Raw genomic sequence first — 24,210 nt, 5'->3', positions numbered from 1 at the left:
GATTTAAAAGCTTCTGCTTTACAATTGCAATGTGAAAAACTTGCTTTCTAATTTAAATACTGAAAGGCTGCCAATAATTTCATAAATCATGAGTAAAATTTTGCCGAGACCCAAGGTTACTGTCCATGTGTTTAATACACATACCTATCTAATGGGGAGCACAGTTGCATTTCAGTTCCTCCCTGCTGCCTAGAAGTAGGCTTCCCTCCCTGACAAATATCCCGACATGATACTCCTCATATTAAAAAACTCCAACGTGCCGCTTTTGACAGACAGGTCGAAAAATTCATGCTGGCTGTTGCAGCAGTGGCTGTATCTACCCAGTGCGTCCGCATTCTGCAAAAGCCTAACAGAAAGTAACACAATTCACCAGAATGGGTCAGAAGCTATTTTTCTGTTTGTGCACCAAAGTATTTCCAGGAAACTGAGGATTTTACTGCCTCACAGGACAAAAACCCGAATTCCTCCATGGTGAATTAAGACAACCACATCTTGTGCCTGATGTGGGTCATTCCATGTTGCAGTCTAGGGTGAAGTGGAGCTTGCGGTAGCACTGACTGCTTTTTTTCTTCTGCCTGCCCTTGCAGGGGAGACGACCACGACGGTGGCACCGTTTGTTCCTGGAGGGGTCAGTGACGGGCAGTGGCACTCGGTCCAGGTGCAGTACTACAACAAGGTAAGAGAAATCATGTTGGCGATGCCCCTGTGATTTGTAAAGTAATAGAGGCACGGGTCATTGAGCTCTACTGATGTATGCAGGTGACCCAAGTTTTATTTATTTAACCAGCTCTGCAAAAATGGTGCTGGTCTTACTCACCTTGCCTGGGTCAAAAATTCCTTTTGAGGGCTTTTGAGCTTTGTCTCAAGAAGGCAAAGTCTGACCTAGTATGTCCTCCCCAGAAATACCACCAGGGATACCTCCAGGTACCTGCAACTCTTTTAGTTTTCAGTTCTTCAAACCCTGGCAAGTGTCAGTGTATCTAAAATGACTGATGCACTGATTTGGATGTTTTTGAAGCGTTGTACAGTGCAGGAGCCTTCAGCACAGTAACTGCAAACCACTGACACAAAATTTTCTGAGGCAAAACAAAATTGCTCCATATAACTCTCTTTTCTTGCATAAAATAACCAGTTTAGTTAGTGCCAGCTTCTCTGGTTTGGAAAGTTTGGCTGTGAAATGTTAGACACTTTTTAGTAATCAGGGGCTATTTTACTACATCCTTTTTTTTCCTGCTCTGTGAGAGGATGTACAAGAGAAAAGCAGCAAGCATCACTCCATGGCATCAGGGCACTCAGAGGTGCGGTCCCCAGAGGACCCGGTCACACATCTGCTCTCTTGGAAGCTGTCACGCGTAGGTTCAGTTTGACTAGATGGGGATTTGTGCAAGCCAGCCACTTCAGGAAGAGCAAAGTGCAGGCTTTTAGGGTGTACAGTGTCACTGTGTGCAGAGAGATGTCAGAGCTCGTCATCTATAGCAAAAATTAGAGAATTTGTTTAGTTCCCAAGGAGCGCTGCTTTTAAGTCCACCATGATAGCATTATGAGGGATTACATAAGGAAATAGAGGAGTATTGTTGGCTGTTAAAAAGGAAACAGGATGCTAATGTGGGAAGCTGAATGGAAGATGAAGGATTAATATGATCAGCAAGTTCTTTATTTCCCACTGCTGCATCCTTTCATCACAGTTTGTATGGCAGATTGAATGGGAGGATTACAGTTTTCTTTGGACTCCTGGTCCGAAGGGTCTCCTAGCTGAAGGATATTTTACTAAGGAAATAAAAACCATTCTTAATTTTTTGCTTAAAACCAGTATACCTGTAGCTCTCTACTGTCTGGAGCACAGAGAAGTGAAGCCTGGTGTGTCACCATGCTTGCATCTGTGGACACCACGAGGCCTTTCTTACAAAGTGCAAAATGTGTTCCCATACCCTGCACTTTCCTTAATGAAGAGCAAACAGCACTTGCAGAGTTGGTGGAGAGATGCTCCAGCTCTCGGGCTCCCCGGGGGGCGAGGAGGTGATGGCTGCAGCACGGCCACTGGAGCAGCTCGCTGGCACGCTGTCAAGCAGATAAGGGGCCTGGGACACTCTTTAAAAGGCAAAGAGAACTGACACGGGCGTTAAAAATAACCCCCTGCCTCATTTTCAGCCAGACTGGTAGGTGAGCTGTGCTGGCGGTGCGGGGAATGGTGTTTTCCTGGCGTTAACACGGACGCCCTGTCATCATTTTCTTCCTCTGCCCCACTTCTTTCAAGGAGAACGAGTCGGTCCCCACTGCACAGGGGGAAATTCATGGGAGAAAGGGAGAGCAGGGGGAGAACCGCCACTGATCTCACCGCCTTTCCATACCAGTGGTGAAAGATGCAGCGGGGGCAGCCCTGTGGGCCTTGGTGCCCTTCGTGCCAGCTGCTGTTTGTTTGCAAAGCAGTTCCCTGGCTACTTCGCGTTTTAACCGACTTGGAAGAAACATCCCTGTGAGGAGGCTGAAGGCAGAGATAATTTAGGGGTTTGTGTTGTGCCAAGGTAAATGGGATGCTGCGTCTAAACTTGATGTAGCTAAGACATGTTTGAATAACAGAGTGCCCAAAACTCATGACTTGGCTTAAATTACACACAGCTTGCAGGCTGGCGGGGGTGGGACACGGGTTGCACCATGTCCTGCACTCTTACTGTTTTGGAGGCGACGCATCCTTCCACTGTTTCCAAAATCCTGCTGCACAGTGGCAGGTCCTCGTTCCATCGCTGCTTCTGCCCCTTTCCTCTGCTGAGGCACAGCACAGCCTCCCCGAGCAGCAGTACTCTTAGCTTCGTCCTTCTACCTCAGTTCCTTTTTTCTAGAAAGCTAGAAACCATTCAGGTTATTTCCCTCTTTCTGCATTTATACATGTAGTATAAAAAAGGGGCTCAGTCTTTTGCGGCGCTTTCAGATACTGCTACACTTCTCATAAGCAGTATTAGATTTCTTCACAGCTGAGGTTAATTTTTCAGCTTAAGTTTTTGAGGAGAAGGGCTAACAGGCTTTGACGCATAACATAGATCACTTCAGTCCAAAGCAAATTTTTGTAGATGAGTTTTCACAGCTCTGAAAGCTGTTCTTGAAATCTGAGTTGATTGTGGTTGGATACGAGCAAAGTTTGAATGGTTTTTGGCATCTGCAGCTCCGTGGATGATATTTTGCTGAGTGTCACTGAAATTTGGATTCCGGGAGGGGGTGACTTGGATGCAGGGGGTGACCCTGGCAGGGAACCTCTGCAGCAGCTATTTCCTTAGCACAGCCCGCGGTCCTGCGACGTGATGCTGCCACCCTGGAGCTGGTGCCTTGCTGCAGGGTCAGCTCGGTAATTAAACATGGAGTAAGTGTAGAAGTGACTCCTGCAGATTATTTTCTATGCTCAACTCAGAAGCAGTGTGCTTGGTAAAATTAAAGGTATCTTCAGAGCTGTCTAAAAATGTTGTTTTATAATTAATTCCTCATTGTAGGGGTCCCCTGCCCCTGAGGGACAAATGTTTTGGATTTAGTTCGAAGAGGTCAGTCCACCTGTCACCAGCAGTCTACATTTGCCCTTCTTCACACAAATTGATGTTATTCTTGCAGCAAGTCTCTCTTGTGGCTGGACGCCCTTCTGAATATGGAGTGCAAGTCAGAAAAAGCAGAGGTAGGCCCACTGCAGCTGGTCACGGGCATTGCTCCACAGAGCAGCCCTGCGGAGAAGGACTTCGGGGCTCTGGTAGACGAAAGGCTCGACACGAGCCAGCAGCGCGTGCCTGCAGCCCAGAAGGCCAACTGCGTCCTGGGCTGCACCAACAGAGGGGTGGCCAGCAGGGGAGGGAGGGGATCGTGCCCCTCTGCTCTGCCCTTGTGAGGCCCCACCTGGAGCCCTGCATCCAGGTCTGGGGCCCCCAGCACAGGAAGGATGTGGGGCTGTTACAGTGGTCCCGAGGAGGGCCACGAGGATGATCAGAGGGCTGGAGCACCTCTCCTGTGAAGAAAGGCTGAGAGAGCTGGGGATGTTCAGCCTGGAGAAGAGAAGGCTCCAGGGAGACCTCATTGTGGCATTTCAATATTTAAAGGGGTCTTATAAAAGATGGAGGAGGACTTTTTACTCAGGTAGATAATGATAGGACAAGGGGGAATGGTCTTAAAATAAAAGAGGGGAGATTTAGACTAGACATTAGGAGGATATTCTTCACTGTAAGGGTGGTGAGGCACTGGCACAGGTTGCCCAGAGAAGCTGTGGATGCCTCATCCCTGCAGGTGCTCAAGGCCAGGCTGGATGGGGCCTTGGCCAACCTGATCTAGTGGGTGACATCCCTGCCTGTGGCGGGGGGGTGGAGTTAGATGGTCTTTAAGGTCCCTTCCAACCCAAACCATTCTATTATTCTGTGATCTCTGACCAGTTGTCAATGCCCACTGTAATTTCTCATCCAACCCCATCCACTCACCTCAGTGTTTGCGGAGAAGCAGCAAAGCAGTTCTCTACCAGACCAAGTATTTGGTGCTTTCTCCCAAATACAATTGTGTGCAGGCACTGGGGCACTGCAGAAACAAACCAGGCTATATCAGAAGAAGAAGAGAAGCAGCATTGTTTTATTCAGCGTACACTGATGGAAATGGATGCTTCCCGTTGCCACACTTGGTTTTGGTGGAAATGCCTAAGGGAGTCAAAGAGATGGCTTACTAAGTAAGTGCTGGCTCTGTATTGGATTTCTGGGAGGCAAAACACCAAGGGGAAAGAATTAGTAGCTATAAGAGCTACAGGAGTGTTTTATAACTGTTCTCTAGTTTCAGTTCTATATTAAAAGTCTTGTCAGCTACGCAGTAGCAAGGTATCGGTTTAACTGTTAGTAGTGGTTTTTGCAATTATAGATGTTTGCTGACAGCTGGGGGAAGGCAGGGAGGACAGCCATTCACCACTTCTGTTAGCTAAAACACGTTAACTTCTGGGGTCCTGATCCTGCAGCCAGTAAAATCAACGGGTGGTATTGAATTAAGGGTGACCTGCATGCCCTGCTTTCTTGAGAGGTAGATATATCTATAAGAAATTAAGAAGAAATGGGATATTGTTGTTAGTTTGGAAGGAAAGGTGGGAGAAAGGGGAAGATTTCAACCTGGCAAACAAAACACTGATGAGAAATAGAAGAAGCAACTTGCTGCTTGCTCACAGGACAACTGGTGTAAGGGGCAGCAGTGAAACGAGCTGCCCTCTTTGCCTTGGTGGCCTGATTCCTATCAGAGGAGAGCACAGTCAGCCTGTGCTGGTCTGTATTCATCCTGTGGCTCTCCTGAGCCTAATGGGGTGAACGACAGTCAGTAGGTTTAGTGATGCTGGCATTTGTCAGTTTGGAATATGACCAAAACCACCGGGGCGCTTGATGGCAGCGATGCTCAGTATCAATAATATCACTGCTGTTCACTGCACGTAGGGCATCAAGTACACGTGTGAATGTAGGATGTGCTTGGCACGGGGGGTTCTCTTCAGCCTGGGTACTGCGCGATGTTTTTAATTAAGTGAAAACTTCAAGCTGTTCTCCCAAACTTCTGATAGAAACGTAATTTTGTTCAGAATTTAAGATACTCCATCAAATTTATGTTAATGTTTTACCTGAGTCATTACCTCAGGGTAGAATTCATCATTTGGCACGAGATAAAAATGTTTTACGTATGGACATGTTCCTTTAATTATAGAGGGCATGTACATGTATATTTATGTACTGTGTATCTCATACATTACTTACATATACATGACATCAAAGTCGCTTAAGGACGTTACTCTTCTGTAGGCAGAAGCTCCTGCTCCCGTTTAAGGGAGCACGGGAAAAATTTACCTAGATGATGCAAAGCCCGAACAGGGCAGAGAGAAACAAGCTATCACAGGGTGGCTGATGTACTAGCAGTTGTGGAGGAGGGGATAACAAATCCCTAGATGACTCACGGAGTGACTCACGGAGGAAACACTGAGATATGGGACTGAGATGGGGCAGTGTGTGTGAGGTGCTCCTTTACAGCCCAGAGGAGCAAACACAGCGGGTGCCAGGCATTTCGGAGTCCTGGCTGTACCGGTGACTCAAGCTTCTACATCCTTGCAAGGAGATATTGGGGACAAACGTCACATTTCTTCCATAACTGGCCCAAGGCTTCTTCTCACATGTGCCAACAGATAGCAAGGTGCCTTTTTTAACTCCTTCCTTGCATTCCCTGAGGCTGCTGGGGAGCACTGAGGTTGTTAATTCAGATGTTTGACTATCTGGGGAGCAGCCCCCCTTTCGCAGTGCTTACAGGTAGCAGGGACCTGCTGCTTTCCACCGCTGTGTGCTCCCAGCCGGCAGAGCCCAGACCTGCGCCTCGCCTGGAGACAGCCTCCGGAGAAAACAGGCAAATTCTTCAGCTGGAGATAAACTTGAAAGAAATGAGAGCTGCTCGGGGCTGATCTTCAGCGTGCCGTGAATTCAAAGCGCAGTGCACGCGTTGCTCTAAATCAGAGCTGCACGTGCTTTCAAAAACCTCCTGCCTGTGGTGAGCGATGGAGTTAGCTGGCCTTCAGCTGGGGCAAGCTGGAGCTTGAGGGCTGCCGATGACTGAGCTCATGCTGCAGAGATTTAGCTCTCAGCCCACTCGAGGGCTAGAATTTGCCAGTGCCTTTCCTTCCTGGAGAGCTTGCGTCTATCCTTCACCCATTGACTGAAGGCTGGTTCCTGGTACCAAAATCCCCTCTGCTGCAGTGCCAAGACCCATGCTGTAATTGATTTTCCGCACCTTGGGTGCATGTTGCAGCTCTCTCGTCACGCTTGCTTGGCCAGCCTGGCTGATCCCGAGTGGTGATTTAACTGTGCCTGTATAGCTGTGACACAGCATCAGCAGAATGAGTGATCTGGGGTCTGCGTCCACAAATCGCACGTACCGTGGAGCGTCAGCATCGGTGGTGGAGGTGGTGGACCTCTGGGGAGAGGAACAAATCCTTTCTGCGCTTGCTTGGGATTCGGGATGAAGTGGAAGGACAGGGGCAAGAAGGTAAAATCAGGAAGAAAAAGGCAGCCACAAGCCAGGTCAGGGCTTCACTTGATTCTTTAGATAATGAGTTGGTTGGAAAGAAGAAAGTTGCATGGGAGCTCTGTGCAGCAAGGCTGGCAGCAGAGTTTGGGAAAGGCTCCATTTCTACTCCATTTCATCAACACAGACCGAATCCTAGACTCATAGAACGGCTCGGGTTGGAAGGGACCTCGAAGATCACCTAGTGCCAACCCCCTGCCATGGGCAGGGACACTGGGGATGGCACGGGGGCTCAGCGCAGGCTTCCCCGTGGCCCCACCACTGCCTGTCCCCCGTCCCCTTTGGGCTCGAAGGCGTTGCTTGCCCAGCCCTGGGTTTCCCTGCCAGCCAGCGAGGCTGCCAGCTGCCCCGGTGATTTACGAGGCAGGCACATGCCTGCAGCTGAATAGACATTACCAGCTCCTTGGACAAAAGCCACGGGGCTGCCACCAGCTAGGCATAATGTTTAGTCATTGGACCCTGGGTGAAAGATTTTGCCCCGAAAGGATCCAGGATGCCTTCCGGTATCATCTGAACAGTCAGAAGAAGCATCTGACAATGAAATTCGTAGGTAGGCATTGGGTATTGCAGCTTGTGCTGGGGAGCACCTGCCGAGGCTTCCCGTCCCTTCCCTCTGTCATTTTTTTGGAGCTCTCTTGGAAACGACAGATCCCAACACAAGTCAAATGACTGGAAATGTAATTTGCGATAAAGATTGGATACGGCTTATGTAAATGTCTATCACTCGTGACATCTGAGCAGACATAATTGCGATCTGAGGGAGAATTTCTGAAGTTAATCCTCCTGGTGGCTTCCAAACTAATTTGTTGAAGGATTGAGAGAGATTTTCTAAATAAACGAAGCGGTTGTTGAAGGTTATGATAATGCCACTGTTGATCAGATGTGGGCCCTGCCAGAGTTTGACTTCTGCTGGCTCACAGTGACTCGCTGTGCCTGCAGCACCCGTGGTCAGCGCGGACCTGCCCTAGCAGTTCTTGGCATTGCCTGGAGGAGAAAAATGCAGAGCACTAATCGCAGTGTTAAGCAAATACTGGGGGGTGGGGACAGGGAGGGGTGCTATGAACACCAGAAAAGTCGTTCAGTTGGGGTCAATCTACTTCTCTGGGCATATATATATTTTTTAATATGCATTTCCAAACCTGAATTCATAACAACTCTAAGAAATGCCAATACAGCTTATAAACTCAAATGCACCAGGCGGAAAACATATTAAAACATAGTGCTTCCTCTTAAAACAAATCAGATATTCTTACTTAAGATTTAGTCATTGCTTATGTTATCATGCCCTTATCCCCCATCTCATTGTGAACATTTAATATTTAGTAGCAGGAGGTGCTGCAGGGTTGTAGTGGTGGCATGGCAAGGAGGAGGCAATGGCCAGTGCTAGCTTCCAGTGGAGCACTGGTGGTATTCTTCAAGAGATCATCGCTTTGTGCTGGATGCCTTTCCTTCTCCGGAGTTTTCCTGGGGTCAGAAGCTCTTCCATAGCTTAAGCATGGGACAGTTTGCAGGGCACAGGGAATGGGACTGCAGCCGAGTCTTTACCTCTGGTCTTGGAAGGGTCTTGTCTGTGGTTACCTGGAAAAGGACGGGGCCTCCTTTTCAAAGAGGAAGGGGTTTCTTCAGTTATACAAGGAAGAAAAGCAATCCCACTGAAAAAATCACTTACTTTGTTAACCAGGGCCAGAATTTTTAACGGTGTACTGAGGGGCATGCATGTTTAATTTACTTTCCAACTTCAGAGGTTAAGAAGTTTTTAAAGATTTACCAGTATTGTTAGTCAGCTCCCATCATGATAATTTTTTTACAGCTTTCTTAAAAGAATCAAAGTTACTGCATCAGTGGATTTTTGTGCTTTTTTGGTGGGCAGACTTGTATGCTTATGAAGCATGACAGTTGCTAGTGCTGGAGGCACCTGCGTGATATGGGGTATGTATGACCTGTTAATGAGAGGAATTTGTTTCTGTGCACTTGTGTTATTTATCTTGTATTTATCTTTGTACTGTTATGTATTTTGATGCTAGTGGGCATGGCTGTTTAAAAAAAAATAAAATTGTAGCAATTAAAATTACAAGCATCTAAAGGAAGGGAAAGAAATTAGATTTCCCATTGCTGAAAGCATGCCAAGATTTTACATTTAAAGTTGAAAATGCTGTTCTAGTCAAACACAGAAAATGTTCCCAATGTCTGAATGCAAAACATATCGTTTCCTACATGCTCAAAACCCAATTTTTAAATTGCCATGTGAAAAGGTAATCTCTGCAGAAATAGTTCGGTTTCTGAGTCATTTCCTGGCATTCTGGCTGAAGATTTCGAGCCTCCCATCCTTGCTGAGGCCCGACTCGTCATCTTCCACCCAAATCCTGAGGATCATCAGTGGAAGTCCTAGTCTAGATGAGATCATAGATTTGATATACAGAAACTAAAGCCTTTGACAAATTCTGATCAGAAGTAATACACAATGTCGTTAACGGTGAAGGTATATAATCTGCAGGGTTATCTGCCCAAACTTCTGGTGGTTTTACCAGCCTTTGAAGTCATTAAATAGAGTCAGCATTTCCCTTTCTTAGGGAATATTTTAGCTCGGGTGAAGCCATGTTGTTGAGGCAGGACTCACCGGTTCTGTGGTTGTAGAAGCCAAAAGCATGAGAAGCTAATAAAATTAGTCCCTTTCATCCATGAAATGCAGCAGGATTCTGTGAAAACCCATCCAGAGCTCCACCTGCAGTGCTGCAGGTGGGAAAGGCAAGAGCCGGGAAGGCAGGAGAAACGTTGCTGTAGGGTTGTGCTGGCCTTATGTTCCTCCACGTGCACCTAACGCTCCCTCAGCAGGACTTGGGCTGGCTGGTTGCAACCTTTCCTACACACCTAACGCCTCCTGGAAATCACTACAGGGCCGCCTGGCTGATATTTACTTTTTCTTGGTCCTGCTCTGACATGGCTGCAGAGCCCTTGCAGGTTTTGGTGGGTATAACAGGGGGTATCCGATCTGCCCTTGCAGAACAGGATATTTATTCGTGCAGATTTCAATTAGTAGTAATTGTTTTTGTTGATTTTTCTTTTTTTTTTTCTGGTAAAGTGTAAGTGAAAAGTGATTAATACCTGAGAAAGGAAACTGGGGCTTGGCTGCAGAGCGACATTCCATTGTCTTGACACAAAATAACAAATAACTCGCCTCTAAAGCTGTGTCTCAGGAAATGAAAGTGTAAAGCAGTGAAAGTCATTTGGAGGTCATTGAAATGCAAAGTGTGTCCTGCTCCCCAGCCCCGAATGGCTCAGCTATCTGTAACAGCTCGGAGAAATCTCCTGCGCTGTTAGGCAAGCAGTGCGCCAGGCCAGTACCGAAAGCTTTCCTGTCTTTCTCTCCCCTGCGTGCTTTTTGAAGCATTATTCCTGCAGAATTTGCAAACGACACCTGAAAATACCTGTTTTGGCAGCAATTTCGCATCTGCATATAAAATTAACTTTTTCAGAAGCGCTCCCCAGGGTCTTCACACAGAGCGTGGCGTTATGGACCGGGCCTCCAAGTCAAAACCAAGCAGAGCTCAAGGCCTGGGTCCTCTTCTCCCCCTGGCTGGGTCTCGGCTGTGTGGCTTCACCCAGGGCTTTGGGCTTTCTGGCCCTGGGAGATCTGGTACCAGGCAGCCCTCCGTGAGCCTGGTTAGCTCGAGCTGCCCGCCACCTCCACACCACGCAACTCCTCAGAGGTTTAGGGGCACCTCCCCAAATGGTGATTTTCAGCTCCTCTGAAAGCTGAGGAGGTGGGAGGGTGGCACAGTCTGAAGGGTCTTTAATCATCAGGCCTTGAGGACTGCTGGAAAGCTTGCTGTGCAGGCCGGCCAGCTGAGCTCTTCTGCAAAGCCAGCTTCAGGGACAGGGGACGTGTGGCAGGGGTACCAAGGGACATTCAGCGGTGGGGGCAGTTGGTTCTGGTTTCGCTGATGCTGTGGCACTGCATGATTTCCTCCAGGTTTGACAGGTTTGCGCTCCTGCCATTAGAGTTGCACCTGCAGTTACAACCATTTCCCATCCCCAAACACCGTTTTGTGCTCTTGTGTTTCAGAGCAAATATGCTGTTCTTTCAGAAAATGCCCCTGCGCCTTTTATTGTTGCAAAGGAGCGTTTTCACCCTCTCTTCTGTTTTGGAGGGGGTGAAACACCGATTTAGCATGGCACGCTGTTTCTAGCAGAGTCATTGAAATGGCACCTCAGGAATTTGGTGCAAGGGCTTTGAAGTGCACTGCTATCTCCATTTAATCACACACTAAATCTACAGTAACTCGCTGATTCACGGTGAACTTTTCAGGTATTTTGCGTCTGTCTGTGGAGTGAGGGGAAGCAGGGCTTTGCAATTACCCGGGCACTCAGGGGTCTGGGAGACCCTAACCAAGAAGAGCTGGGGGCAGCCCACGCAGCAGTGTGGGACCCCTGGGATGGACCCATCTGTGTCCCCGTCACCCACACGGAGCTGCAGCACGCTTGGCAAGGTGTCCCCAGGGACAAGGCTAAGGGGAAGGGGTTGGCTGGCATGTTGTGCTATTTCTAGGTGTTTCCTGCACTCTGAGAGCAATAACGTTTGCATCCTGGATGCAAAATTAAGGTATAAAAAATGCTGTATCTATATAAAGCCAAAAATGTTTGGGAGTAGTGTTCTGGCATAGGGACAAGTGGCGACTGAGGAAGGGTTTGCTGAAGCGGGAGAGGAGAGCACGTGAAGGAGAGCAAAGCTGCAGGAGACACATGTGGAAGGGAGGGAGGAAGGAAAAAGCAGAAAAAGGGTTCAGAGAGCAGGAGGGGGCAGAGGAAAAGGGCAGTCCAGGGAGGAGGAAAGGGCCATGGAGGACAGACAAGGGGGCCTGCAGCAGAGCAACACAGTGGTTGGTGTCTTCCACGCGGCAAGCTGGATGTTGTCTGAGGGGTGGGCAAGGTCTCTTGGCAGCCAAAACAGGTCCTTGCTGCCTCGCTGCTTCAGCATCAAAGAGCTGAGGAGCATCTAGTAATACAAATAGGAGAATAAAATTTCCATTTCAGACTGGGAAGTCTCCTTCTTCCCATCAGCACTGCAGCTGACATGGCCAAAATGAGTCAAATCCAAGAGCCTGCCCTTGGCAGGAGCTGTATGCTCTTTGTGAAGATGCTGGTTACACCGTGGAGTAAAGGTGCACTGCTGGATGCTGTGTGCAGGTACCCGTGGCTTTTCACAGCTCTGCCGCGAAGCACCGTGCCATTGCCACGTGGTGGGACATGCCTGGTGGGATGGGAAGGCTGCTCCCCATCCCTGCTGTACCACCAGGAGAGCAGCAGCTTGTTGGGCACCACCACTCACCTTAGCTTCTGGATGCAGCCAGGAAGGAGATAACAAATCAGTCTAGCAAAACTTGCTCGGCTTTGTTGCCCAGCCTGGATCCGGGCTACCGGTGTTGCAGGGAGTTTGTCTAGGAAAAGGAACTGGTCTGGTGGCTTTTCAGGATTTGCATTTTTGACTCACTGATGGGAAGCTTTGGGGTTTTCCTTTTCACTGTCACAGGCTCTCATGTTTCTCTACAGACTTGAGCCAAGTTTGTATAAAGAAATGCCATTAAAATATTCAGGGAGTAAAGGGGATACATACATCAAAGGAAGAAGGGTTTTATGTGAAATGATGCAGCCTGCTTTTCCCTGGTGACTAATCAGGAGGGATCCAGTGGATGTGTGTAAGAGATTTTCTGTTCTTCACACCAGCTAATTTTAAAGTTGCTTTGGAAATCTCTAGGGGGAAACTTGAAAAAAAGCAGAGATTAACATTAATGGTGTCTCTTAATCTAGCCTAATTTGGAGTTTCCCGACTGATCAGAAAAGTTCACATCCCGGCACTAAGCTTCTGTGGCATTTCCTAGCCTCTCCTCCCTGCATTGCCTGCTGCTGCCCGATGCGTTTGTTTTTTTCCTGCTTGTTTATTTGTTTATCTTCCTCGTGGGGGCTGGACTCGGGCCGCTGGCCCAGGCAGGCCATGGCGGCAGGCAGTTAATGAGCTTTTTGACCACTGAAGCAGCACGGCATCGCCTGGGAATCAGGGAGGCTCGCTCCCTTCCAGGCGCTGGATAGCAGAGCAGGGGCCGGAGGGTTAATGAAGGAGCCGGGGGGCTGGCGGGCTGCCTAATGAGCTCCAGGGAGCCAGCGAGGGGGGACAGACCCGACAGCAGCATCCCTCCTGCCACTGGCTCCATTTTCCCCCATTATGGCTGTAGCTGGAGGCTCTGGGACGAAAAAAGCCCCAGAGGGTGTGAGCGTGAGGTGCTCTGCACTGAGCACCACCGGGTTTTGGGGGCTGAACCAGCACGTTAGCAATGCAGAGGAGTGTTGTTTTGTATTAAAAATAGCTAGGAAACAGATTCTTTTTAACCTTTAACCACTCCTAACAGTCAATAAATCATTAGCTACTGATTAACAAAAACAGAAGGGTAACTTATTGTCCAGTAAGCAAACTCTTGGAAACACTGAAAGGCTGGCACTGACTTCAGGATGGCTTTTCTTTTTACAGATTTGGACTTATTTAAAGACAAACAAGGCAAGCTCTGCATATTAAGCCATGGCACACAAAGCATTTGGATAAAAAACCAGCTTTCTAAAACAGATTTTTTTTTATGTGTACAGTGAGCTAAGGAAAGGCAGTACTTACAGCACGGGGACATATCTGTCCTCTGAGAAAAACAGGTCTCCTGATGCCAAGCATTGCTAGATCAGTGGGGTCTCGCTTTCGAGAGTTCCTATTGTGTTCTCAAATTCTTGGCCACATTTACAGATTGCTACTGAGTCCTCTCCTCTGCTGTCAGCTCCTTCAATAGTCTCAATGGGGTGGCTGAAGCAGACGGAAGTAATCGTGGCTGAGGCTCGGACCAGAGAGCACAGCTTAGAGTCTGAGTACAGGAAATATCCATGAAGTTGGAACACTCCCCTGTAGGTGACAAAAATGCTCTAGTATCCTTCTTCCCATCCTTGCAAAAATTCAAATGGTAATTTTTTTGTGTGAGACTGGAACTAGGAATTTGGAAGAAGATGTTCCTGGTGGATTAGAGATTTGTGAGACCCTCGGGAAAGCCCTAGTATCTTGCGGATTAACTAATACAAGGTGAGATCCAGACACTTAATCCTCATTGCTGCAGCTGATTAACTAAACAAACATTTGCACTTTGCAATATTTTTACATCTACAGTATCTAGTCTGGCTTAATTAAAAATAAATTGACCAAAGATTGGACTATTTGCTTAAATCTCTCCAACATTTTGCATCATGGCTTTTGAAAAAAAGTATTACTTATAATATAAAAATATAATTGTTAAGCATATAAGACAAGGCTTCCATTATCCATTAATCTGTATGTCTTTTCCATTCACTATGCATTATTAGATCATCTGTATCCTTAATAAGTAACTCTGTGGGCTTCAGCAGTTTAAATATTTACTTTAAAATAACAGAAGATCCAAATGAAACTGAGATGAATCAGAATATCTCTGTGATATTTTAAGTGGAATGGGAGTAGGTTTGTGCAGTAGATGCACAAACTCTAAACAGATGTGTTTTGATGACCTTCTCTCCTCTCTCCGGTCTCCATTTATACAAAGCAAGTTCACAGATGAAGCTTCCCAGCATTTTACACGCACCTGTGAGAATCTACGTGTGTTTCTTTCTGTTGAAATTGTGGGAGAAAGTCAAAACAGTTCATTGTTCCATCCTTGGGTTTCACTAAAATCAGATTTGGCATCTCTAGTGAAATATCTTTGGGGTGGCGTTCTCTCGCTCCGCCACCAACTGCAACCACAGGAAATCCCCCAGGTGGCCATGTCAGCAGCCAAGGGACTTGCATCACCTTCGCAGCTTGAGAAGGTTGTCCCTCCAGGTCACCACTGAGGCCAGAAGACGTGTGGGACATCTCACGGTTAACTCTGCTCTGGTTGGGAAGGATGCTGCTGTTTTCAAGACATCCTGGGACACTGTCATTCCTGTGACTTTGGGCCTGGGAGAATGCCATGCATTAGACCTAAAATTTGAGATTACCCACCCATAGATCAGAACTGCTAATCTCCTTCCTGAAAGCTTGGAGAGAGAAAGTTAAGTTTCATGTTGTTGTTTACAATTTTATGTACTTATTGCCATAATTTGAGAAACATAAATATGGTTCATCTTGTTTTAAAGAAAAAGAGAAACGTAGGGGCTTCCTTCATGTGTCAGGGCCCTGCTTCTTTCACTTTGACAAAAGACTCTGTATGTAGTTGAGAAGCAAGCATAGGTGTCAATGCAGCAGATTTTAATATGGGATGCCCTGGCTATACATACAGGCGGGCCTAGAGGTGAAGACGTATGAGGAGCAGCTGAGGTCCCTGGGTTTGTTCAGCCCAGAGCAGAGCAGGCCGAGGGGAGGCCTCATGGCGGCCTGCAGCTCCCTCACGAGGGGAGCGGAGGGGCAGGCGCTGAGCTCTGCTCTCTGGGGACAGCGACAGGACCCGAGGGAACGGCATGGAGCTGGGACAGGGGAGGGTCAGGCTGGGTGTTAGGGAAAGGTTCTGCACCCAGAGGGTGGTCGGGCACTGGGACAGGCTCCCCAGGGCAGTGGGCACAGCACCGAGCTGCTGGAGTTTAAGAAACATTTGGACAACGCTCTCGGACACATGCGGGCCCAGGAGTTGGACTCTGTGTCCCTTCCCACAAGGATATTCTCTGATTCTATGATTCTATACGCTGAATGTTTGAAGAATCATTACACACATGATGGTGATAAAATTCTGCAACACTCAGGGTTGCCTTTTTTTTTTTCCCCCAGTCCAGGAGGAGTACATTTCTTTCATAGTTTGTTTAAGTGAGACCCAGTTCTCTCTCTGGCACTGTTTGGTTCCTCTGCTTGCTACTTGCTTTTACAGCATGTGGTCTTTGAAGTTTGAATCCCAACCTCTTTCTGGACAAGTGCTAAATTAAAAGGCAGTCTTTAGGGGTAGGCAGCACAAGGTAAATTTTCAGCTCCATGAGCAGGAACTTAGTTACATGACTTGCATTGCTATTAATGGGGGTCATGCTGGTAAATTCCTGTACACCACACTGAACATTTACTCATGAGTGCAGAACTGGCACAGCTAATGAAACTTGCCTTTTCGGGGGCATGGTGCTTCAGGAGATGAGTCTGACAGGCAGAAAGGACTGCTAAGTACCCAGATGAAAGTCTGGCTTTTAATTCCTTGAACATATTTCCAGAAAATAATAGTGTGAATTAATGCTGGTTTGTGTTAGCTGTTCCTACTGTTTGGGATCAGTCTTGCTCCAGTTGTATTGCACAGAAGCAAAGCTCGTGCCTGAAATGTAGATATTTGTACTGTCATTTAGTGTTGGGAATTCACTTTCTTGTGCATTTTCCAAGTATTAATTACTATGATTTATTTTCTTACGACCATAGGTCAGTCCTCTGCTAACACCAGCTCCTATAACCACAAACAAGTTCTTTTTTATCATTTTTGCCCCTGATACTCTCCCAAAGATGACCCCTCTGATGGCTGGGCATCACCTGGTGATTTCCAGCCTATGTTACGCAAGGGCATATTTTACCCATTTGTTCTTGTACCGTGTCCATTGCAGTGATAGTCTTCTCGGTTCCAAAACCCTTCCTCAGCCTTTACTTTGCATCTGCTCTAGTTTGAAGTTATTTTTAATAAAAGAATTCAAAATTATCCACAACATTCTCTGCTATTCATTGTCATAAAATTTGCCTAATACCCGTCCTTGCAACAACCCACTGTTGCATTGCCTCTTACATTTTAATCGCACCATGGTTCCTAATTGTTTTGTAGCCAATTAATACAGTTAATTCTTGCATACTTTTCATCATTTATAGCTGACGATCTCTAAGCTTACAGTAGAAATTCTTGTCATTAGATCCCAAGTTTCGTAATGTGTGATTAATTCTCTTTCTAGGACTCAGATATTCAAAGTGACTCTTTTTTTTTTTTTTATGCATGATACTCTAAATATCCTTTCAATTACCAAAAAAAATGTACATTTAGTATTAATCAAAATATTAAATGAATAAAATCAGTTTCATGATTCAGTACTGCAGGAGCTCCTAACTTAGGCTCCGTCCATTCCAGCTTTTTATTTTTATTCACATTACTTAAGTTATAAAGTATTCCCTAAGCTAGGGGCTGAAAAGATGAGTGGTGTAGTACTTGTGACATATAAACGAAAAAAAAAAGTCCAGCTCACATGAAATCACTCAGAGAATCTCTTTCCTTTCCCAGCAACATATTCTTGAATTTCTGGCCCTTTCTATCAAATGGGTCTTTTAACATGGTCGGAAAATTATGACATGTTTGAACTAAGGGTGGTTTGAACTGCATGCGGGTCTGTTTTTGTTCACTTGAATAACCCATTTACTTTGCTTCATCTTGTGGTTCTGTGTGGTCATCAGATGCCAGAGGCCTGCACTGCAGTTACCAGTCAACATCTAGAGAAAAGCTTTGCAATTTTGATGTTACATAAAAGTAGAAAAAAATCCATTTGCCACTGCAACTACTTGACTGTGAAGGAGCAGCTGCAAACCGATGAGTCTCATCAGGTTGCAATCTTGATTAACATTGGGCAGATCCCCCCTGCTGCGAGAATAAATACCCTCCCTTTATCAAGGCTCCCATGTAAGAAACAATAGATTATTTCAGTGAAGCAAGAGAACATGAATGTTAATCAAATCATTCCTCTGAATGAATAGAAGTAGCACCCAGAATGTAAACATTTTAATTTTGGAAGGGAAAGTTTGCCCGTCGGCTAGTTGATTTTTTAAGTATTTTTTCATTTGCTTTGAAAAGCTGCTCTCTAACATTTCCATCATTGCATACAATAATATTTTCAGCACTGCAACTACATATGCTTCCTGTCTTTCCAAGCTAGGCAGCAACAAAGGGAGTATTGGAAAAATAAAATCTGCCTTAATATCAATTAGGAGGGGTCAAAACCTTATACTGTATAACGGCCAGACTGTGTGTTCACATTAGGTAGAGGAAATGGAAAATGCTTTCCAACTGGAATTGACACCAGGAAATATCCTTTTAAAAATTTTTTATACATTAGGATAATTACCCTTAAAAATAAATCTGTATCTCTTTACAGTGATGACATGATTTTAAGTATTTTAATAAATTTCTGTGTGTACAACTGAAGCAGTAAGAATAGGTTTTTATCCCCTTGCTGCTTCCCTGTTTGCTCTAGAAATAAGGGATTTCAGTACGCAATTGAGCTGTATGTGTTTTGAAGTGAGTGTACAGCAAACTAGAGTGTAATGCCTAGCCATCTTCCATTTTCATATGGTTACAAGCTTTGTTGATCAACACATGATAAAAATATCTCTTGGCTTTTGGTTATGCTGCATGTCTGGGTCAGATCTTGGTGATTTCACTCCTGTGAGGTGTCCCTTTGTCCATAGAGGAACAGCAGCAAAGGCAGGGAAGTTCAGCTCATTGCTTCTCTTTTGCCTAAAAAGTCCTGAGAGATCCCGTACCAGTGGTCGATTAGGACTCTGAAGCTCTCTACAAACACTAAACATGACAGAGTTTTCTTGTACAATTTCTTAGCTCTTCACTAAGGCTATTACGCTGCTGTATATACATATATGCTGTATATACATATGTGCTGTATATACGTGGTCCCTTTTTTAACCATAGCGGTGCATCTCTCCACCAGAGAGGTGGCAGCTGTTGAGCTTCTGGGTAGCAGATGTGCCCTCCCATCAGTCATGCTGGGGTAAAGCTTGTGCCCCTCCACTGGGAAATTAAGGGATGTGTACCAGCGATGAAGGATGTGCTTGTGGTGGAGTTGATTGGGTTTGGATTCTCGGTCCCATAGGCTTCCCTATCTGTTGCAATCACTGAATTTCCTTCGGATGACTGGTCCCTCCCACTCATCGGACAATCTTTTACTACAGCCTTATTTTGGAACCCGCGCTCAGTTTCTGGTGGCTCTGGCATAGTATCCCCTTCAGGGAAAACCTGGTTTAAGTGAGGATGACCTCCCTTGTGGTATTACATCACTTTACATCTTCATGTCTTCAGGCAGAAACGATGTTAAAAATGAAGTGCCTTCATTCACTTGAGGCGAAGAGCTGCAAAATGAACAGAATTTATTAGAGTTTGTTGAGCAGAAGTAAGAAAGCACCCTTTTGAAGTGATTTGGGCCAAAGTGGTTCAGTAGCGGCAAAGACTGAGGCCACTTCTGACCATGCTGTGTATCACATGGGGCGTGGATGAACCCTATAAAGTCATCCGTCTGTTGTGTTTTTTTCTTGCCTCGATTTCATAGGTCAACTTAGCTTCTGCTGCTTCATTTACACATCTTATTTTAGTCCCTTTTTGAGAGTAAGAAGTATGTTGTTGAGCTGGCTGAACCAGCGTTTAAATCCTGTGTGTATATAGCGCTGTGTGACATGTGCCATTTGCTTCTTGAAGCCCAACATTGGGCGATTAGGAATTCCCCACGGGCCTTCGGGGGAGAAGGTGGCAGTGGTGACTGTGGATGACTGCGACACAGCGGTGGCCGTGCGCTTCGGGAGCCTCATCGGAAACTACACCTGTGCTGCCCAGGGGACTCAGACTGGCTCAAAGAAGTAAGGATTTCCTATATCCATGTTTTCCACTCATTCTGTTCTTCCAAGGGAGAGTCAACAATACAAGGTTAACTGCCAAACAAATTAAGTTAGAAAAAGGGATACAACTTAACAAGAAAAAATTACAAGTTTTAGTTCAGCAAATGAAATTTGGTGGAGGCTACTGCAAGCGTTCGCACACTGGGTGGAATGCACGATTTCACGTAGGTACAGACATGTGCCTAAATTACTTGTAAAATGCAACAAAAAGAACTGGAAAATAGTGTGGATGGTCTCCCAAAATTATCTACTCAGTATGAACATTCAGAGAGCAGGGCAAATAAAATGTTACACATTATTAGGAAGGGGATTGCTGAAGAGCTTATTACTTACATCATTTAAGTTAACAGTCCTATCTTCAAAGGAGATAGAAATAAAGGAGGCACAGAAAAAATCATTCAGTATTAAAAAAAAAAAAAAAAAGCTTTCCTGTGAGGAAAGACCAAAAAATATTATTACTGTTGAGTCTGAAGAGGAGATGGATAGCAAGCAACATAGTAGGTGTATAAAATAATGAATGATAGCAGAAAGGCCATTGATATGCATATGCTGTTCTAAAATCCTAAGAGGAGGTAACATCGTAAAAATTAAGGGTAATTCAAACTGACCAAATGATAAACTTTTTATACACTGTGGAGTCGGTCAGCAGAACCTACTTCCACCAAATGTTATGAAGACTAAGATCTTCAGAAGATTTTAAAAAGGGTTGGCACTGTAGAGTAATGAAGTCACTATATTAAAATCTACAGCACCTCAGCCCTTTCGCTGCAGACTATAAGCCAGCTCTTGGATCACTGGAGTCAGAAAGAACTGTCCCATGGCTGCACATTTTCCCATAATTTTCTTCCACATTTTCATTTTCTTCCTCTGCTATTAGAAACAGGTCATTGGATTCTATATGCATCCACCAACTCCTAAATTACAGGTTATGGTGTTTCTGCACTGTCACTGAGATCAGCTGTTTTACCAGAAGGTCGCTTGATCAACTCTGAAAGCGCTGATGTAGCACAGGGAGTTGTGTGGCAACACGAGTAAACTCACCATCTCCGATGTGCTTATGGAAACGGTAGGATAAGGAAGAAAACCAAACAAATTGTGTGCAGGAAATAGTGACCCATTTCTTTGTTTCTTCAGATCTTTGGACCTGACTGGCCCTCTTTTGCTTGGTGGGGTCCCAAACTTGCCAGAAGATTTCCCGGTGCACAACAGGCAGTTTATCGGCTGCATGAGGAACCTCTCTATTGACAGCAAGCCGATCGACATGGCCAGCTACATCGCCAATAATGGGACGCTGCCAGGTATGAACAACCAAGAACCTAAAAAGTCAACAGGAGGAAGCTCTCTGCCATAGCTGTATATAAAAAAGCATTTCAGCATTTCAAGGGGCCCCCTCACTGGCATAGCTTCAGCCAGACCTGCTCAACACACCTTATTTGTTTGATCAAGGTGCGGTCAGTGCCTGTGCCAAGGACACGCACAGTAGCCTGTGGCATAGCGCACACTTAAAGGATTAAGTGGCATGCAGAAAAGGACTGGGCTTGTTTAAACCTTCTGCATCATTATGAGTTTCACTCAGGAATTTGCACAGGGAATTTACTCCTCTTATGTTTTTGTTTTTTTGTTTTTTTTTTTTTAATTACCTTTTCAATGTTACTTTGCTCTGAAAGCCAATGGGATTAGTTCACGAAAAAGGCAATGTTTGTAATGATTATTTCATAAATTAAGTTTATCCTGTAAGTCAAATTCTGCAGTCCTTCAAATGTGAAGCCTGCTTCATGCAGCAGCCTGTTGGAGTTTCTGGTTTGGTTTCTAGTCTCTGGATCAATGATGAGGGTTAGCTCCTATACAAAATGCTGTCATCAACATAAAAATGTCTCTTACACAGAAGAATGGCAAGTCCTTTCCTCCCACCCTGCTGCAGGTCCATGTTAAGACCTAAATTTTGGTTCTTGTAGGTATGTTGCACAGATCATGGATTAAGAAGGAAGTTGTGGCATAAGCTTAAATTTACTATTTTGTTTTGGAGCTTTTTTTTTTAACATTCATGTCTCTAATGTTAATTAAACACAATTTTTTATCTTGTGGAAATATACAACAGGAAGGGCATGACAAAAGAAATGTTTTCTTTAGGATGGATTTCTTTTTCCTCATTTCAAAGCATGTTCCCACATGGTCTAAAACATTGACCTACAATAGTGTTACTCCTCTCTGTAACACTACACGCTGGTTTCTTGGTTACATGACAGTAAACTGAGAATCATGGTGCTGAGTCACAGCGCTGGTCTACCTGGCTGTCTCCAGCAGTGGTGGCCAGATATGTGCCCCAAATTTTCTCTTACCACCCAGAGATTTACAGCTCAGTGACTGTATTGAATAGCCATTGATAGATTTGTCTTTATGAATGTTACACTTGCCCAGCTCATGAAAACTTTTGCCATCCACACTTTGCTTCACTGACTTCAAATATATTTAAATAAATAAATAAAACGCTGTAGTGGTTGTGTCTGCTTTTTGCAAAGAAACTCAGACACAGTCAATCATCCAGAGCCCTTTTTTTGCTAAAGCCACGCAAAGTAACCATTTTCCTGAATTCCAGGCTGTGCAGCACAGAGGAACTATTGCGAAGCCAACTGGTGCCAGAACGGAGGCACGTGCGTCAACAAGTGGAACACCTACATCTGCGAGTGCCCCGTACGGTACGGGGGGAAGAACTGCGAGCAAGGTAGGACGCAGGGGCCCCTTGTGTGAAGTCCTGTGCACACGTCTCGTTACCAGCCATTGACATCTCAGAGCATGTATGTCCAGCTGTGATGTTTAAGGGATAGGTAACAGAAGATTGCAATTGAGACTGAAAATCACCTCTTGTCTATTTGAAATGATCGTGAGATCACCTCTACAGTAAATATGATAGCTGACTTACTGTCATGAGTAACAGCAGCTTTCATTGATTTATTTACAAGACCAAAGGAGTTCCACAGCACTTGGCAGTATTTAGTAATTTGTTTATAGTAAAAATGCCTGATCCTAAGCCCCCTTAAATCACTGGAAAGAATCCTGCTGATTTTATTAGGCTTTGACTCAGACCGGGGTTGAATGTGCATTTTTAATCACCACTTCCTTGGCAAGAAGGCCGTCTCTGCTGAGCACCAGCACTTTCAGTTTTACTGGGTTTTTCTTTGATTGAACACATTGTGTGCGTGTGTGTAAAACCTCATTAATATGGGATGCGGAAGGAGCTGCAGGTGTGTTTTATAGGGCATCAAGAACTCGCAGGTAGTTTCTTCCCAAGGAAACGAGGAGGAGCCTGCATGAGGGGAACCGTGGGGTCAGTGCCACAGTGGGCTGCCCGCTCTAAGGCAGCACCACCACGTCTGGTGGAGGGTCACTCTTCTGGAGTCCCTTACACTGGAGGCTTACAAGAAAGACAGCCTGCTTCAACTAGACATGACTTTCCAAGAAACAGGACAAATTCTGGCCATGCTTGCTCTGAGGCTTATATGGTAGGCTTTCATTTCCATTTTCCCCCTTATACACTTAGAATCATAGAATCATTTTGGTTGGAAAAGACCCTCAAGATCATCCAGTCCAACCATCACCTAACACTACCAAGTTCACCAGAAAGCCACATCCCTAAGCACTACATCCACACATCTCTTAAATACTTCCAGGGTTGGCAACTCCATCTAGAATAGTTTATAGCATGAGCAAGGATTTGTTCTTTTGGTGTATCTACCCCAAAACAGACATTCTTGATTACTGTACAGGACATGGACCCTGGAATAGCAGGTCTCCAACCTGAGCTGCGCATGCCACAATGTTTGCAAACCGCTTCAGCACACCATGCCTCACCCAGAGAGCCAGAACTAGACGGTTGAAATTGTTCTCACCTTGACTGAGAAGCAGCAGCCTAGGAGGAGAGGGCTGCAGGCAGAGCACACAGTTGGCTTTCTGACTTAGAAATGAGGGTCTGCAGGGTGAGGGGTGGGGGAAAGGGATGCTGGATGCCTCTTCCTATCTACCACCTCACGCAGAGCCTAGAGCTACTATTACTGCCACCAGCTGCAGACCTGCTTTCTGTAGAAGCTCCTCAAATATTTTGAGCTCTCCAGGTTTGTATGAAGATCTGATTTTCCCATGTGTCTCATGTCAAGTGTCTTCGTTAGTGAAGTTCTGGTGTTCCCTTCATGAGTCATGTAGTACTTGATGAGTTGGTGTCTCTGGTGCAAACCCACACTGATGTCTCCTGAGAGGATGCCAGGGCCTGACTCTGCTGTGGCCTGTGCCGGAGTAAATGGGGAGTAGTGCTACCACATGCCAGTTATTTTATTTCTTCTGTCCTCCTCTTAGATTTGAACAGGAAATTCAGTGCCGTGCAGACCTGCACGTTTTCCTTGTCGTTCTGTAACCCCTTATTCTTGCTGATGCCTCAATTTATTTCCCTAATACTTTGAGGGCAGCAGGCCGCTTGCTTCTTTGATGATTTTGTGGGGCAAAATGTCCCAAAGGAAAAA

General features: G+C 45.7%; 1 protein-coding gene across 1 annotated transcript in view; it reads left to right on the top strand.

The window, feature by feature from the left end:
• Positions 1 to 24,210, top strand: part of CELSR1 (cadherin EGF LAG seven-pass G-type receptor 1) — a 165,826-nt gene that overhangs the window by 96,138 nt on the left and 45,478 nt on the right. Inside the window, 4 exon segments of the mRNA XM_040544703.1 lie at positions 588 to 676; positions 19,503 to 19,660; positions 20,834 to 20,997; positions 22,296 to 22,421. Of these exon segments, the coding sequence (XP_040400637.1) occupies positions 588 to 676; positions 19,503 to 19,660; positions 20,834 to 20,997; positions 22,296 to 22,421 (537 nt within the window).

Source organism: Cygnus olor, chromosome 1 (genome assembly GCF_009769625.2).
Source record: "Cygnus olor isolate bCygOlo1 chromosome 1, bCygOlo1.pri.v2, whole genome shotgun sequence".
Lineage (NCBI taxonomy): Eukaryota > Metazoa > Chordata > Aves > Anseriformes > Anatidae > Cygnus > Cygnus olor.
This window is presented reverse-complemented; position numbering and strand designations above follow the sequence as displayed.